The sequence below is a fragment of the Mya arenaria genome, chromosome 2, assembly GCF_026914265.1.
Source record: "Mya arenaria isolate MELC-2E11 chromosome 2, ASM2691426v1".
In the NCBI taxonomy this organism is placed as follows: domain Eukaryota; kingdom Metazoa; phylum Mollusca; class Bivalvia; order Myida; family Myidae; genus Mya; species Mya arenaria.
Genome location: NC_069123.1, coordinates 52,849,442 through 52,867,900, shown reverse-complemented (window position 1 = coordinate 52,867,900; position 18,459 = coordinate 52,849,442). Strand labels below are relative to the sequence as shown.

At 34.9% G+C, this 18,459-nt stretch overlaps 2 protein-coding genes across 8 annotated transcripts in view; one reads left to right on the top strand and one right to left on the bottom strand.

The window, feature by feature from the left end:
• LOC128205618 (protein gurken-like) overlaps positions 1 to 18,459 on the top strand; it is a 54,139-nt gene that overhangs the window by 16,068 nt on the left and 19,612 nt on the right. For 3 of the 7 annotated variants that reach the window (XM_052907399.1, XM_052907419.1, XM_052907429.1), the window contains 4 exons: positions 768 to 895; positions 2,688 to 2,874; positions 4,921 to 4,982; positions 11,584 to 11,683. In XM_052907399.1, coding sequence (XP_052763359.1) covers positions 838 to 895; positions 2,688 to 2,874; positions 4,921 to 4,982; positions 11,584 to 11,683 — 407 coding nt within the window. In that variant the 5' untranslated portion in view covers positions 768 to 837. Of the gene's footprint in view, positions 1 to 423; positions 501 to 767; positions 896 to 1,992; positions 2,142 to 2,687; positions 2,875 to 4,920; positions 4,983 to 11,583; positions 11,684 to 18,459 lie in introns of those variants that run through there. The other 4 variants (XM_052907438.1, XM_052907389.1, XM_052907408.1 and 1 more) reach the window with 3 other exon arrangements.
• The window catches only part of LOC128215800 (uncharacterized), a 50,607-nt gene that overhangs the window by 30,436 nt on the left and 1,712 nt on the right, over positions 1 to 18,459 (bottom strand). The window lies entirely within an intron of this gene.

Genomic DNA, 18,459 nt, shown 5'->3' with positions numbered 1-18,459 from the left:
AAACAAATGTGTAAAAGCATTTTGACAGTTCTCAGTTGATGTGCATTGCTGAGAACCTGATACAATGTACTGTAGATGTGTTCACAGGTGCTAAAGATGTTTTGATTTGTATTGCAGACATTTGTTTTGTGTTGCAGATGTGTTTGTGCATAGTAAAGGCAGGATGACTTGAACACAAGTGTTTTCATGCATATTTCAGGTTGCAGTATTTGTGATGTGTATTGCAGGTGTGTTAATGTGTATTGCAGGTGTGTTAATGTGCATTGCAGTTGTGTTGAATATTGATATGCATTGCAGGTGTGTTGGATGTTGATGTGTGTTGCAGGTGTGTTAATGTGCATTGCAGGTGTGTTGGATGATGATGTGTGTTGCAGGTGTGTTAATGTGCATTGCAGGTGTGTAGGATGCTGATGTTTATTGCAGGTGTGTTGGATGTTGATGTGTATTACAGGTGTGTTGGATGTTGATGTGTGTTGCAGGTGTGTTAATGTACATTGCAGGTGAGTTGGATGATGATGTGTGTTACAGGTGTGTTAATGTGCATTGCAGGTGTGTTGGATGATGATGTGTGTTGCAGGTGTGTTAATGTGCATTGCAGGTGTGTTGGATGTTAATGTGTATTAGGTGTGTTAATGTGCATTGCAGGTGTGTTGGTTGTTAATGTGCATTGCAGGTGTGTTGGATGTTAATGTGTATTGCAGGTGTTTGATATTGATGTGTATTGCAGGTGTGTTGATGTGTATTGGAGGTGTTAATGTGTATTGCAGGTGACAGTGTGTTGATGTGTATTCCATATGAAGCTGTGGCTGGGAGACGGCACTGTGTGCACGTGGAAGAATGATTGGCCAGGTCTGCACCATTCTGCTCCTTGTTCCTGCATTCATCTCCTTAACTGGTATGACACCTCATAATATGACAGTTTGAGATTTTTCCTAAACAATAATTTGCTTATAGTTTAGTGCATGTTTTTGTACACATGATTAAGAAAGGTCACTGATCTTGTTAAGCTATAAACTCAGGCTAATATTCAGACACAGACAATCTATACATTGAAATATCAAAAATGAAACATAAATTATATTGCATTCACCACAAATGTCTAATCTTTGAAATTGACAATAGAAATGTTGCTCTAGAGAATCATTACTAAGTGACCCATTTTCCCAAATTTGATTTGAAATGGGGTTTTTTGTGTTTTCTTTTTTAAGAATTGAATGGAAGTTGAGATTGAACCAAGGTGATATAGACTGCACATTTCAATTTTTTTCCAAATTGTCACTTGTTTGATGAAAATTATTCCAGTAAGGGAATCAAAATTGGAAATATGCTGATGGCAATATCTATTTATCCCTGTTACAGACTGCACAAGTTGCTATGTGCAAATGCCGGGGATTGAACCATTGACCTCTCGCTCTGCAGTCGGACATTCTACTGCTTTGATATAAAAATTAGCTCTATAGTGAAACAGTGTAAGAGCTTCTATATGGTAATACATATTAAATACCCCGTTTTAAATGCATTTGAAAAAAACATAACTCTGTGATCCATTGTCAAAAAATTACTTTCCTTAACATTTATTATGTTTTATATTCTGTTTTGTCAATACATTTGCTTGGAATAGATGGAAATGTTAACTGACATACATAGTGCAAGATCGTAAATTTGACATACATTCAGGGTAAAGGGTATGTAAGGGACTTCTAAGTATAAAGGTCATTGTTACCTTCATGTATATATTTAATTGAAACATTTCTAAAAATAAAATAAGTACTGAAATTTTTATGAAAGTTTACTCTTAGGTGACAATCAAAAGAAGATTAGATTATTGGAATTTTAATTGTTCTTGTGTGGTGTAATACAATAGTTTTTCATTCATTAACTACTGTGAATAATGAATGAATGTCATTTGATTAAAGAAATCAGCAATTTGGGAATTGAAAAAGGAGTACTTCAATGAATTTTATTCATTTTTTAAATGGGCTTCATGTTTAAAGTCAGGAATATGCTGTTGAGAATATTTTGGGTTATAATAGCATGTGTTTGTATGGATGTGTTTTGTATTGACTTGTGTGATCGTAGGAAATGTGACCCCAAGTATTGCAGGCCACTCAATAAATGTGACTTTGAAGACTGCAGAGCAAGTATGTTTCATAAGTATCAAATATCTTTTTTCAGGTTAGGCAATTAACAGGGCTTCTAAAAACCCACAATTTGCTGGTCTGCACCAATTTTGACCAAGCATGACGTATTTCAGTAACAGAAAATGGTTGAAAAATCAGTCCTAAATTTGTTCATTTGTTTATAATTTAAGTCCAAAGCGGATAAGTCAGTAAAAAATCCAGAAGTTATAATACAAAAACATTGTTTGTCATTCACACATCCCCAAATAGACAGGTGACATCCTTCAGGGTGATTCGGGCATAAACTTTGCTCTGTGTTTATTGACTTCGCTGTTTTATTACATCAAAGCCGTCTAATTTATGATAGGCCTTGACCGATTGAGAGTTAGATTTTTTTAGAAGCCCTGGCAGTAAAGTGTCTTTTAAAGTGTGTTTTTGCTTTAATGAACACCTTATTTCTGATGGGAATTTTTTTTCACATAAAGAGATATGAGTGTAAAACAGAAACAAATAATTTATTTCAATAGCTTCCTTTTCCCACCATGGTCATGTGTATGTGTGTTTCAGATGGCTGCGGTCGAGTGCCGGCGACTCCTCCCCCAACCACCCCACTCATCCCCACTGAACCCACCATCAATGGGAGCGTTCGCAGTGTACGATGTACAGAGGCAGAGGTGAACGAGACTGCATGCCTCAATGGTGGCACGTGTTTTGCCATGTGGTTGTCTGATGATGAACGGGTTTCCTCCTGCCAGTAAGTGTCCACTGTGTAGCTAGGGTGTCAGTAAAATATCTATGGCTTAATGTGTAACTATTGATTCCAGTGGTTTTATGCTAGGAATTATTACAGTTTGAATTCTAACATTGTTCATTTTTAGCTCGACTATTCGAAGAATAAGGAGAGCTATCCTAGTCACCCGAATGTCGGCATCGGAGTAACCACTCATGTTAAAGTTTGTGTACCACCTCAAATATTTTCAAAGTCCATTGACATATGGCTTTGAAACTTTGCACACTTGTTCACCATCATGCCCCCAACCTGTACACAGGAGGAGATAACTCTATCAAGCATTTCGACAAAATTATGCCTCTTTTTCTACTTAGAATTTATGTAAAAGTTTTTGTACCATTTTGAAATATGGCTTTGAAACTTTGCACACTTGTTCACCATTATGCCCCCAACCTGTACACAGGAGGAGGTAACTCTATCCAGCATTTTGACAAAATTATGCCCCTTTTTCGACTTGAAATTTAAGTTAAAGTTTGCGTACCACCTCAAATATTTTCAAAGTCCATTGACATCTGGCTTTGAAACTTTGCACGCTTGTTCACCATCATGCCCCCAACCTGTACACTGGAGGAGGTCACTGTATCAAGCATTTTGACAGAATTATGCCCCTTTTTTTACTTAGAATTTACGTTAAAGTTTGCGTACCACCCCAAATATTTTCAAAGTCCATTGACATCTGGCTTTGAAACTTCGCACGCTTGTTCACCATCATGCCCCCTACCTGTACACAGGAGGAGGTCACTGTATCAAGCATTTTGACAGAATTATGCCCCTTTTTTGACTTAGAATTTACGTTAAAGTTTGCGTACCACCTCAAATATTTTCCAATTCAATTCATGTAAATTTCTCAGCACATCATGTATTGCATTGAAATCTAATCTAACAGTGATCCATGCATGTTTCACCAAAACTTTTTAATCCATACACTGAAAAGCGGGGGAAAAGTCGAGCACGCTGTCTCTGTGACAGCTCTTGTTCTTGCCCCAAAGGAGTAACATTGTAACAAAATACCACTGAGCTTACTTTAATGTACCCTGGGTAGCAAGGTAGTCATATAGGAATCATGCTGTCCTGAGTTGTTATCTGTGTTGCCGTCATTGTCTGCAACTTCGTCATTGTCTGCAACTTCGTACTTTTACAAATTTTCACATTTCACAAATAATCTTTGCCAGACCTGATTACAGTGTTTATGAGGATATATTTGAAATTTAGACCAAGTTTGATAACAGCTACTGATAAACAACACTATGCAGGCAACCAGGAACACCTATCAGAAGCTTAATTAAAATATGTTATTTGTTCAGTCTTGTTAGCTCAGTGCTTGTTTTGAGCTATTCAGAGTGCTCTATATCATTGCCAATTTTAACTAAAAAATGTTTATTTTTTTAAAATTTATTCTATGTAAAATTCTGTTTGCCACAGCACTTTTTGAAAGAACCTTTTGCCCAACTATGTCATGAGCTATGGTACTCTTGAGCTATGGTACTCATGAGCTATGGTACTCTTGAGCTATGGTACTCTTGAGGTATGGTACTCACGTGACTGATATTATTAGGCTATCAATTAGCCCTCTTTGATTTTGATTTGTAACAAGGCTTTCATAGTGTAATTGGTTTTCTGTGAATTTTTCTTTCAGCTGCCCCAAGAATTATGCCAGGGCCAGATGTCAAGAATTTGTTTTTATTTTACCAAGTAAGCATTTCAAACTGTTCTCCAGAATGACTCAAAATCAGAGGCCTTGAGATATGGAATGCTTTTGCTGTAAATTATTGCATGTTTAAAACCAAATTCAGGCAGATTATGCATTGAAATCTAGGGTCTTTAATGCAAATTACAAAATTTAATGTTCGAAGAACACATGTTCCGTGGTAATTGTGATTTATTCCTTTTCAAATCAGCGTGCCTCAAGGCCTCTGACGTGTTTTGAGTACATAATATTTAAAGATGCTCAACAATTCATTGTCAAAGTGTTTGTATAATTATAAGATGTTTTGTGATTGTACATTTCAGTTGTAACGATAATTATGAAGGCCTTAGATGTGAAAAACTGGATTTTGACAGCATATTTCCGTGTAAGATAGAAACACCGGTATCCCTCAATGTGTTTTGGGAACAAACTAACCCCCTGCCCGGGGCGGGGCAGTTCTGTTCCAACGTTTATTATCTTTTTTTTGCTGTGGCCATTACTGTTTGCACCTACCCTTGATTATTTTGAATGATTCAGCTAGATAGAAGGTTTGGCTAAAAGTGGCTTTTGCAAAATGTATTTAAAAACAGATAGTGAAAGAAACATACATATCAAAAGTTGTAAAATAAGTTTAGTATATCATTTATATAATAAATGGAACATAATAGATCCCATACGATATGAAGGAAGAACAATTAGACTTAATTCAGCAATAAATGTATGTACAATTTGATGAAATATCTACGTAAACTAATTTTGAATCATGCTTTGGCATTGATTGGAAAATTATTCTGTAAAAAATTTAAAAGATGAAATAAGAATATTTATAAATTTGATTATCTCATACAAATGTCAAATTGGGATGGAATAAGAATAAATGTTCTTGTAGTACATTGACATTTGTCTGTGTCCTTATTTTATACAGCTGAATCATTCCATATATTTTGTGTGTTACCTAATTTTTAACAACGCACCATCAATTTTTCTGTGTTTGTAACTGAACTATGGTTTAATATTATGGCTTTAAATTATTGATATACTTTTTTTTAAAATGAAGGGTTTTAACAAAAAGTTGTTTGTACTGTGTGTGCTGGTTTTGGTTTTAGTGTTTTTACTTCCAAGTGTTTTTGAATATACAAGGGACTTCTAAGCTGTAAATAAAACAAGGGACCACTAAGCTGTTTGTTACAGACATTTGATTGTTTTCTTCTTCACCAGGGTCGTTATAGACAAGCAGTTTTGCTGTGATTTCCATATGTTCATTGTTAAAGGCAAACAGTCTTGATATTTGAATACAAAAGTCATCCCATTTATTCAAAGAATGTATCTATCTGTTAAATGAAGGATCTGTATGCAATGTTGAGGAAACTTCAGTCATCTATGTTCTTGATTATTCTCTTTCGAAACTTTAAGTGCCTTTTGGTAACCTAAGTTAGCTCGTCATTCGCTTTTATATAGTATAGGGCTTATATGGTAGATACATTACAATGCAAGACAGTTGATAGTTTGAAGAATATTTAAACTATCTAGAGACAATACAACTAGCTGTCATGTTTTTCTCTTGTGGTTTGGGCAGATTATTATCAACATATTTTGTTTTTGTTTTTTGGTTTAAAGGTATTTCTTTTATGAAATTGCCATTTGTCATGCGATTCTGTCAAAAATGCAGAGTTTTATTGTGCCAATTAGCAATTATTCCACTGTTTAGCCTTGTAGTTTTTGTGGATGATATTTGATTTGTTATTGTAAAGAAGGGAACTTTTTATTAAAATGGATTATCTATGACACAATCAGTTCACATTGTTCTATGACAATTCTGGAAACAAGTGGTGGCTATGACAAATTGTTTGAAATAAAATCATTCCATTTAACATGATTATACACAAAAAGATGTTTAACATTTAATTTAAATTTGCGAACAAATATGGTGTATTTAAGAGTAATATTTCCCCAGATAGTAAATCAATCTCCTAATCACTGGAAATTGCTCACCAAGAACTCCCACCCAGTACTGAATGGTGTGATTGAAATCTTATTGATTAAGTAGATTCTACAGTTTCCTGACAAGAATTTTATAGATCTCTCTGCGATTCCTGTTAAGAAATGGCTGATTTATTCATTAAATATGGAGTGATTAATAATAATTCTGTACAGAACTGTTGTAAGAAGTCAGACATCTTTGAAGCAAAAGTTAATATTTTGTCTGGACTCCAATAATGGGATGTGTGATGTCTTTGGAACTTTGTTTAGTGATGTCATTCTCTGTTTTATTTAGGGTCACTGTATAAAGCGATGAAAGTCTCATACTTGATATATAAACTAATCAAAATATTTCATTATGATACATTTTGTCTGTTTAATGCCCTAGATTTGAGACAAATAGACAAAATGGTATTCAATTAAGAAAAAAAAACAAGTTTACTAAAGCACATTTTTCAGAAGTAATAAGGCTACGGAAACATAACAGTATCTAAATCCTGAACACCACTTCTTTCCAGAAGAACTAAGGCTTCTGAAACATGACGGTACCTAAATTCTGGCCACCACTTCTTTCCAGAAGAAATAAGGATTCTGAAACATTACAGTACCTAAATCCTGGCCACCACTTTGTTCCAGAAAAAATAAGGATTCTGAAACATTACAGTACCCATATCCTGGCCACCACTTTGTTCCAGAAAAAATAAGGCTTCTGAAACATTACAGTACCTATATCCTGGCCACCACTTTTATCCAGAAGAAATAAGGCTACTGAAACATAACAGTACCTAAATCCTGGCCACCACTTCTATCCAGAAGAAATAAGGCTACTGAAACATAACAGTACCTAAATCCTGGCCACCACTTCTATCCAGAAGAAATAAGGCTACTGAAACATAACAGTACCTAAATCCTGGCCACCACTTGTTTCCAGAAGAAATAAGGATTCTGAAACATTACAGTACCCATATTCTGGCCACCACTTCTTTCCAGAAGAAATAAGGCTTCTGAAACATTACAGTACCTATATCCTGGCCACCGCTTCTTTCCAGAAGAAATAAGGATTCTGAAACATTACAGTATCTTAATCCTTGCCACCACTTGTTTCCAGAAGGAATAAGGCTTCCGAAACATAACAGTACCTAAATCCTGGCCACCACTTCTTTCCAGAAGAAATAAGGATTCTGAAACATTACAGTACCTATATCCTGGCCACCACTTGTTTCCAGAAGAAATAAGGCTTCTGAAACATTACAATACCTATTTCCTGGCCACCACTTGTTTCCAGAAGAAATAAGGCTTCTGAAACATTACAGTATCTTAATCCTGGCCACCACTTGTTTCCAGAAGAAATAAGGATTCTGAAACATTACAGTATCTTAATCCTGGCCACCACTTGTTTCCAGAAGAAATAAGGCTTCTGAAACATTACAGTATCTTAATCCTGGCCACCACTTGTTTCCAAGGGAAATAAGACTTCTGGAACATTACAGTATCTTAATCCTGGCCACCACTTCTTTCCAGAAGAAATAACCCTACTGAAACATAACAGTACCTAAATCCTGCATGGCCACCACTTCTTTCCAAATAATGTTCCTGAATTATAACAGTACTGAAATTCTGACCACGACTTTTTTTCAGAAGAAATAAGGCAACTGAAACAAAACAGTACCTAAATCCTGGCCACCACTTATATCCATAAGAAATAAGGCTACTGAAACATAACAGTACCTAAATCCTGGCCACCACTTCCATCCAGAAGAAATAAGGCTTCTGAAACATAACAGTATCTTAATCCTGGCCACCACTTCTATCCAGAAGAAATAAGGCTTTTGGTTTATTACAGTACCTAAATCCTGGCCACCACCTTTTCCAGAAGAAATAAGACCTCTGAAACATAACAGTGCCGAAAGCCTGACCACCACTTTTTTCCAGAAGAAATAAGGTTTAACTAAAATATAATTGTATCTAAATCCTGATTCCCCCTTTGTTAGGGCTGTTGTCATAATTTATTATTTACTCAATACTAATGGAAATTAGTCAAAAAAACATATAACATGCTTCAAACATCCTTCTTGTTTATTGATCTTCAAAATAATTTACTTATGTCTATGCACATTATTTTACACCTAAACTTCTATTCCTTAACTGATCAGCATTTCGTCAATTGCAAATATTTTCCGATGAACGCAACATCTTGGATATGTTTGGATTATGAATCATCATGTTTTTATATAAAATGAAAATTGTTTATACTGACATTGTTTGTATCAGCAGGCCACGGAAACTTTAATCAACATGTTAAAAAGTATTAATTTATGATTTGTTAATTATATTGTTGTCATTAGCGTTTCAATTTAATGTTAACAAATGTTTTGTAGTGATTTAATTTTCCCCGCGTTATTGTGATGTGATATGATAAACTGCTTCCAGATACAGTCAGGTTGTTCTTTTTACAGGAGGGGTGAGAAAACATTGCTGTAAGGTTTTCTTACATGAAATTAAGTAACTATTTAACAACTCTGAAAAGAAATAATGTACTATTGGTGTAAATAGAAGTAATGAATTGCATGATTGATGTCATAATCGGAGATATGAATGCAGTTGGGCTGTTTAAGTATGCGTGGAGTCTTTCGGACACCACACACTTTAAACAGCCCAACTGCATTCATACCCCAATAATGACGTCAATCACACAATTCACTCCTTAACCATCTGCCAATAGGATAACTGTTAGGATTCATATTGAGACATTTAGAAAGCCTCCAATGAATACAAACGCCAAATTTCTATTAAGGCAGTATATACGTAATTGGTCTTATTTCATTTAGAGGGTTATTTAGAAGTTTTGAGTATTTTTGGATCAATCCTCATATATCAAAATTATGGTGTTTTATTTTTTATACGATGCAAGCAGCATACTACCGTTATGCATACAATTTGAATTTTCTAGAAAAATGGAATTACAAGTCTGTAAAATTTTTGTTGTCCAATGAAATATATATATAGAATGGCTTTCTGGAAGTGATGAATGGTTTCTCACTTAAAACACTTTTAGTTTGAATTGGTTTTAAAGTCTGGTTACATTTTTAAGACTGCATTTCAAATGTAAATTGATTGGTAGTTTTTAAAACCTTGTAAAATTGTCTCCGATTTTTTTAACCGCTTGCAAGAGATGTGTATTGTGAAAGAATCGTTACAGTCATAGGTTGACTGGATATTTTTCTAGCACTTTTAACAAAATGATAAAAATCCCCTTAGTGAAAAATTGGGCAAAATAAAAAATATAGGCACAACATGGTTAGTTTATGCATAAGGTGACAATTTACGTTTTAAGCAAAAGAGAAAAACAGGTTTTGACTTGTGATCATTTAAGAGTTGTTGCAGTTGTTGTTTGAATGTTGAAAACATTACATTAGATTGTTTTTGTATTATCTGTAAAACGGTTTTAAATTTACTTATATTCAGCGGTTTTCTAGAAACCAGTTAAATTGTTTTGGAAATTGATGTGAACGTTTCATGCTCTTGTATTCTGTATCAAAATTGGTCTAGGCGGCTGGCTTACTTTCCAATTAAGTTGCCAACATTCTGTACTTGAACAGATGTAATCTACCAGACTTTTTTGGGCTTTTGTATAAAGAAGAAAAATCTCCAATTGCTATTATCATACAATTCTTTCAAGTTTTCCCAGTTTTCTTAAAGAATGAGGCAATTCTCTCTTCCTACAGAGCCAATTATCCAGTTGACTCTTGGATGACGGTTAATTGGAAGAATATGAATGCCTTTGTCTAAATAAAAACATGATTTGCCGGATTTACCCAATTTTGAACAAGTTATGCTTTTGGTTCTCTGCATCCGGTAAGAAACTACAATTGTTTTCAGTACGCACTTTAAAGAAGCAATGTATTCATTGATCATTTTGACTCATAATTTTTTCAGTGGTCATATTGTTTCGCAAACGTTTGGTTTCCATCACTTAAATACCATTTTTATTCAGTCTGTAATAGTAAAAATGTAGTGTGCAGTGTTTGTGTTGCCAGAATGTTGATTCAGAACGTATGTAAAGATGTTATTGGGCAATATGGAAGCAGTGGAGGTAGATAGATGGGGAATTATTTTGTGGAGAGGCTGGATCAGCCCCCAGGGGCGACTGCCGTAGATAGGAGACAGCAAAAATAGGTTTCTTTCCCTTAGGGACATTTATAACAATGGTGTATCATTGTCAAAAGTGATACTGACATCAAGATAGCATGCGTCTCATAAGACTATAAGTAACAGCAAACTTTTTGAATTGGGGAAAAGTGTTCTTTCAGTGCCGACTTAAATTTTAGCTGTTAGTTTTGAACAGGAGGATGATTACCGTATTGTTTTACTTTCACTTCCGTTTTTTGAAGTTTTTCTTACAGTTAAATTTGACTGAATGGGGCAACCATCCCCCATACACCATACCATCAATATGTTATACATGTACCTCCAACATATACTTCTACTGCTAGATGGGTTTATTTACAATAATCCATTCCCCATATTTTTACACTCATTTCTCCATGATTTGGTTGTCAGTGTGTTTCTAATTTTAATTTGTTGAGTAATTGAGGCTTTATTTGTTGTATTTTAACATTTTAAAAAAATGTGTGGTTACAGTAACTTAATGAATCAAGTCAAAACAGAATAAATATTTTTAACTTGTAAATTACCATACTCTAGTTTCGTAACATTTTAGAATTCTTATTTGGTTCAAGGCTGCATTATCCATTACTGTTGGATTAGATTTTAATGGAGCTTTATCTTCATAATTATGAAGAAGATGACCCAGAGGCCAAGAATTATAGAACAATGCATTAAGATAAAATCTGTCTGAGAGACTCAATCAAGTTAAACATAGAAATGATCATTATTAATCAAGTTTAACATATAGGAGGTAGTTACTCATTTTGCTTTGAGATCACTTTCCAGATGTATATCTTTTAAGCTTGTGACCATACTGACAGTGGCTGTGTATATTTCAGCTACAGACGACCCTGTTGCGCGAGCTGGTATTGCTGCAAGTATTGCTGTCTTGATTATCATCACTGTTGTGTTTGTTGCAGTGGCGATACTATACTACAGGTATGTCTAATCAGTACTATAGTAACACTTTTTAGACTATCTGCGCATGCACGCAGGTAGTCTTAAGACCGCAAAATCCAAAGAACTACTTCTTTTTATGTCCTTTTAACCCATTTTTAGCTCTACTGGCCAAAGGCCAGAAGAGCTTATGCGATGGTAATGTGTACGTAGTATGTGCATCCGTGCGTCCGTGCGTCTGTAAACAATTGCTTGTGAACACGATACAGTCTTCAGTTTTGATTTTATCTTGATGAAACTTGTACAGTATCTAGATATCCATTAGAGCTTGGTTCCTTTCGAAAACCAGCCAGATCCGCCCATGCATGCCTAGATTATGGCCCTTGATAGTATAAAAAAATGCTATTTTGTAAACAATTGGTTGTGAACACGATACAGTGTTCAGTTTTGATTGTATCTTGATAAAACTTGTACAGTATCTAGATATCCATTAGAGCTTGGTTCCTTTCGAAAACCAGCCAGATCCGCCCATGAATGCCTAGATTATGCATGCTTAGATTATGGCCCGTGATAGTATAAAAAAATGCTAATGTGTAAACAATTGGTTGTGAACACGATACAGTCATCAGTTTTGATTGTATCTCGATGAAACTTGTACAGTATCTAGATATCCATTAGAGCTCCGTTCCTTTCGAAAACCAGCTTAGAGCTCCGTTCCTTTCGAAAACCAGCCAGATCCGCCCATAAATGCCTAGATTATGGGCCATGAAAGTTTTAAAGAAATGCTTTCTATTTTTAGCCAGGTCTGCATGAGCGAATTCTATTTTTAGCCAAGTTTACATGTACATGTAAATTCAAGTCTAGAGTTAAGGGAGACAATTTACAAGTCTAGGATTTTGAGAGACAAGTTGCTTTTTGCTCCTGCAGTTGATTTTGTGAATTACTCTGCATTGTTCTTGTTGAAAGCCCAAAGGCCATTTTTTAGCTTTAAGTTCTGTAGTTTGCGCATTCATCTTAACAAAATTGGTTGTGAATGTTTAAGTTATGCACCTGGTGTCATTACTGGCCACACCCAGGGTTCACAGGTTTGGTAAACATAAATCTGGAAAGGTTTGAAAATCTTTTTGTGTGTTTGTGCATCCATCTCAGCACAATTGATTGTGAATGTTTGTTCAAATTGATTAATGTTGTCCTAGGATGCCTTGACTTTGACCTTTTGACCAACTTTTTTTAACTTTTAAAACTACGGAAATTTTTACTATGAGTACAGTTTTGAAAGCATTATTTTTTTGTCAGATGACTTTTACTTGGCACATATTAAAATAGTTCATGCAACTAATCTGCTTACAATACTTTCTGGGCTCAGATGTTGAACGTGCTACGTTTTCAGGTAACCCAAACACAAAACATAAACTATATGTCTGTTGCCTTTTACCCATACATACACGCTGTAGATTGATATGACCACAAAAGCCATGCCAGTAGAGCATAGGCCCTTTTGGGCCTCTTGTTTTGTGTCATGCAATGCGCTCTATGTTTAGAATGAATGACGTCGAAGCCATAAAAATAGATTAGTTGTATTGGGGTGGGAGTATGAGTTCTTGCTTGTTCGGCTATTTCCGTGCTGTATTTCTGTATCCCGACGTAATATTTTGAGCATAATATAACTATTTTTAGATCGCTATATTTATCAGATTAATGTGGGTCAAAATAATGGAGGCTCTGATAGGAAGGTAACATATATTCACTCTGAGTTTAGTCCAAGATGTTTCAGAAATTATTACCGAACGCAAGTATCCCATCGCCTGCAGGGTTTGTTATTATAACCTGGCGTGACCCTGAAGCAAGCTTATTTGTAATGGTGTATTTTTTATATTGCTTTTATGAGATGAGAAACAAAATTGATTGTCTGAATGTCAAAATAGTTGTTTCTCAGGTTTCGCGTTGCTAATGCTTCAAATACTATGATTTGCCTGCTATACAATAACAAAACACAATTTTTTCTATGACTTTAAGGCGTATACTTTTCTAATAAGATGTTTTTCATTTTTTCGTTCTGGTGTATTCTTGGCATAGGTTTAGACATTAGGCTTTCAGTTTATATCAGCAAACATACCCTGATACGACAGTGAGTTATGCATACATTTGATCAAGCAAAATAGTTCGGATTAAACCTGTAAAACATTCAAAGAGTGCGAAGCATTCATAACATGCAATAGTACTATTTCTACAAATATACTTACATAAAACATAAATAACATAAATTTATCAATAAAACTTGAAATAGCACAATCATATTCTCATTCTTAGAACAGACAATTTCCGATAATCTTAACATAATTTCTACATACATTAACTGACCGATAATCTAAAAATAGTTTCTACATACATTTACTGACCACATGTTTGTCCACACCAATGGAAAACAACCATCTGATAAGGTCTGCATTTTGAAAGGAACTATTGGTAAAATTGTTCTTAAAATAAAATTATTTTCCTTAAACAATTTAAACTTATATGTTCATAAAACTTGCCTTTCGTATGATATCTAATCAAAGCACCGAAAAACCTTTAGAAGCGCTTGAAAGGGGCATGCATTATAACCTTAAATACATGGGGATGGGGGACACGTCGACTGTAGTGATAAGCTGTGCATTTTGAAAGGAATTATCGGTGAAGTTGTTTGTAAAAAAATGATTTTCCTTAAACAAAACGTGTATGTTCATCAAAGGAAATGATATATATGATGTATTATACTTTCCTATTGTATGATATATAATGAAAGCAATGAAACATCTTTAGAAACAATTGAAAGGGGTATTCATTGTAACCTTAAATACATGGGGATTGGGGATTACAACGATTGAAGTGACTTTTACATAAAGAGTATGACACCAGACGCCATAAAATTGATATAGCTATGTTTGTTTACTTGCCCAATGTGGGCACAAGCGCTCTTGGCCCTCGGCAAAGTTTTCACTTTTATATATGTGCCCTTCACCCATTCCCATTGTTCAAATAAAATTTGCAACTCTCACATATTTGCCCACAGATAGTCTTTCAGCGCATTCGCGCTTTGATTATATCTATATCATTGGCGATGGCTGAGTGGTTGCAAAACAGAGTCAGAATCAGAGAGTCCAAGGTTTCATCTCAACTGAGAGTTTGTAGAAGTTAAGTACTGTTTGACAACCAGGAAGGGTAAACGGTTCTTACTCAAATATACATAACACATTTTGAAACTGTACATACCCAGTTCATTGCTCTCAGATTTCTTCAGGGCTTATGTTACCTGTTCACCTTGATGTTTTGAAAATAAATCTTACTTTAGGGTTTAAGGCTTAACTAGTGACATAGACTAGACACCATGTACAAAACCTTGATGAAATATGTTCACACTTGTTCAGTTTGCCTGATCTTCTAATGTACTTAAGGTATCCAATAAACAATACCTTATGAAATTTCAAGACAGTCGAACTGTTCTTTTGTAAGTTTACTTCATAACTATATATTATTTTGGAAGTTAACTTCAACCCCAGTTGTATTCCTGACTTCTTCAAGCTAATCGCGGCGATGAGTAAATTTACTCTCAAATTACATATGGTTTTTGAGAGTAAGCTTAGTCAGAAAAAAGTAAACAACTTTGTGCTGCCAATTCATTTTTCCCATATTTCTATTCTTTGCTTGAAAATTCCACAACTTAAATAACAATGAATTTGTATCAAGTAGAACAACTTTCTGGTCTAAAAATAAACAAATACCTTGAATTTTTGATGTACAAAATTGAGGAAAAATAAAAAGTGCCGCCCTTTTAGTCTACACTCGTTATAGCTTACTAACATACTTTCCTATAAAACTGTGATTGCATTTGCCTCCCACTCAAGTTTTAATAATTATACTCTTTGAAGGGATCAATAAATTGTCATTATGAATATGGTACTCTGTCCAATTTGTCCAATTTGATTTAAAAAGTGAATACTGATTTCACATGAAATTGTTCCACATGTGAGCGGCAAAGCGATAATTGGCCCTGGTCACTTAACTGATAATCACCAATGCATGCAATAAATCATGGAACCTTGTACAAATATGTTACAATATATAGGATGCGTGTAACGAACATAATTATGCATAGTAAATAGGGGTCGAAATTAAAAAGCCGATGATTCATTTGTTCATAAAATGTACAAGAGAGTGTAAATATATTATTCTGAAATCATTTGAAAGAGTTCAATATATGTATGTGCAGAAAAATACCATTCAAAAATTATATCTAAAATTATATAACAAACAAGCTTTTTCTGCTTTGAAAGATTGCAATATTGTCATTTCACATCCGATAAAATGATGTTTCTTGTTAATAGAGCTATCAGAGAACTAGTTTTTTTTGTGGGTCAGATTCCTTAGTTCCTGATAGCCAGTTTTACATGGCAAATATCTATATATGAATTTAACTTACTGTTGCAGCTAACACTTGTTTAGTGAAAGAAGGCAATTGCAAGTTACAGTTTACTGCTGTAGCAAAGAAATCATTAATCACACAAATGTTTAACTGCAGAGAGAAAATATATTGTTCTGTAAGATGAGATAACAAAACTTGTCTACATCCCTTGTGAGTATTCATTCTTATTGCTTTTGCAAGCAATTCATTTCCAATGGTCCAAAATAAAGATTTTATCCCATGACTTTCCTTGTTTTGAGTGCAAAATAACCATATATTATACTTGTGACAACATATGGGTCTTCACAACAACCTATTCATTGGCACCACAATGTTCACAAAAATAGAGCATAAAGTACAGAATATTAGGATAATATTGTTACAAAAAATGTAATGTGGCAAGCTTTTGTCAAAAAAATGCTACAAACAATGAGGAAATTGTTTAAACATATAGAACAATCACACTTTTAATGAAAATACAAGTAAATAGTTCTAGACAATCAGATTTGGTTTCAAAACTTTTACATTTAAGTCAACACATATTCAATCCTATGTGGAACAATTTTTGTTAAGACTGCATGTATGTAGTGAGCTAGACAACGTTGTCATGATGGTGGTTCTGTGTATGTGCATGCGTCTGTCTGTCTGGACTGAACCTTGTCCAGGCTTCATCTTGACCATGCATTATAGGATTTTCAAAAAACTTGCCGTCAAGGTTCACCATGATAGAGTGGCGTGTCGGGGCCAAGACCCAGGTCTGTACCTCAAAGGGCAAGGTCAAGCTTAGAGGTCAAGGGTTGAAATGATCCTTATTCAGGCTGTATCTTTTCTGGGCTTTATCTTGACCATGCATTATAGAAATTAAAAAACAAACACTGCTTAGATTAACCAAAACCTAAAGTGGCATGTCACGCACAAGACAAAGATCTGTACCTCAAAGGTCAAGGTCATGCTTAAGCTCAAAAGTTGAATTGATCCTTGTCCAGGCTTTATCTTTGAAAATGCCTTATATATAGGATTTAAAAAAAAGAAGGTTCACCATGATTTGTTGGCATGTTGTGCACAAGACACAGGGATGTACCTTCAAGGTTAAGGTAACATAGAGATCAAAGGTCTAAATGATCTTTGTCCAGACTGCATCTTTTTCATGCATGATACAAAACTTGCCATAAAGGTTCACCATAATAACGTGGAGTAACACACACAAGATCTAGGTCTGTACACCAAAGGTTAGGTCAGGGACCTGAACATTGTCTGGGCTATAACAGTACCATGCATTTAGGATTTTCAACAAACTTGTCATGAATATTCACCATGATGAGGCGAAGAGTCGCACGCAAGACCCAGGTCAGTACCTCAAAGGTCAAGGTTACACTTAAAGGTTAAATGTTTAAATTTAATGAGTACCAATGATAGGACTGATCTGGACTGAACCTTGACCGTGCTGTATCTTTTCCATGCATTACAGGATTTTGAAAAAAAAAATGCATGAAGTTTCACCATGATAAATGACATGAATGATGATGACCATGAAGTGGCATGTCACATACTAGTCCCAGGTCTGTTCCTCAGAGCTCAAGGTCACACTTTGAGGTTCAATGTCAAAATAAGTACTGTTGATAAGACTGGTCTTGACGGTACCTTGTTCCAGTTACACTTCTCCTGTCATCGTGCAATTTCTTTAAGCATTTCCATATTTAATTTTGAAAAATATGCAAACCTTTCAATAGTTCTAAATTTGAAGTTTCAAGGCTGTTACGAAGTAAACTCAAACTAAATTCTCAAAATTCACATCACAATCTTTTAAAACTGTATATGTAAATGATACAAAATGATTCACTACAATTAATACAAAAAGTCTCATTTATGGTCCAAGTCCAGCTTTGCTGAGAACCGTAAGAATATGACCACCATGAGAATAGGATAATTCAGTACACCATGAATAAGAAGAACGTCTGTTACACTGTCTTAATTGCCCTGTTTCTGCAATAATTTTCATCACTTGTGTCAAATGATTACGTGATCAACACAACTCCCACAATCCTCTTCATTTCTCCTTAAATCAAGTGTCATTGGATATATTGAGACAATCTGTTTTTATGCCCCAAAAGGTGGGCATATAAAAATGGCACCTTCCGTCGGCACATAACTTTGTCATGCAGGGTGGTATTTACAAATTACTTGGCACATGTGTTAAGCACATAAAGACAATGTGTCGCATGCAAGACCCACTTCCCTACCTCAAAGGTCGAGGTCACAATTACAGGTTTATCATTATAAAATGCTGCTTACATGCATATATAGTATTGTTGGTCTTGTCCAGGGCTCAGAGCGATTTTAAAATGAAGTTGCATGTCTCATGCAAGATCCATGACTC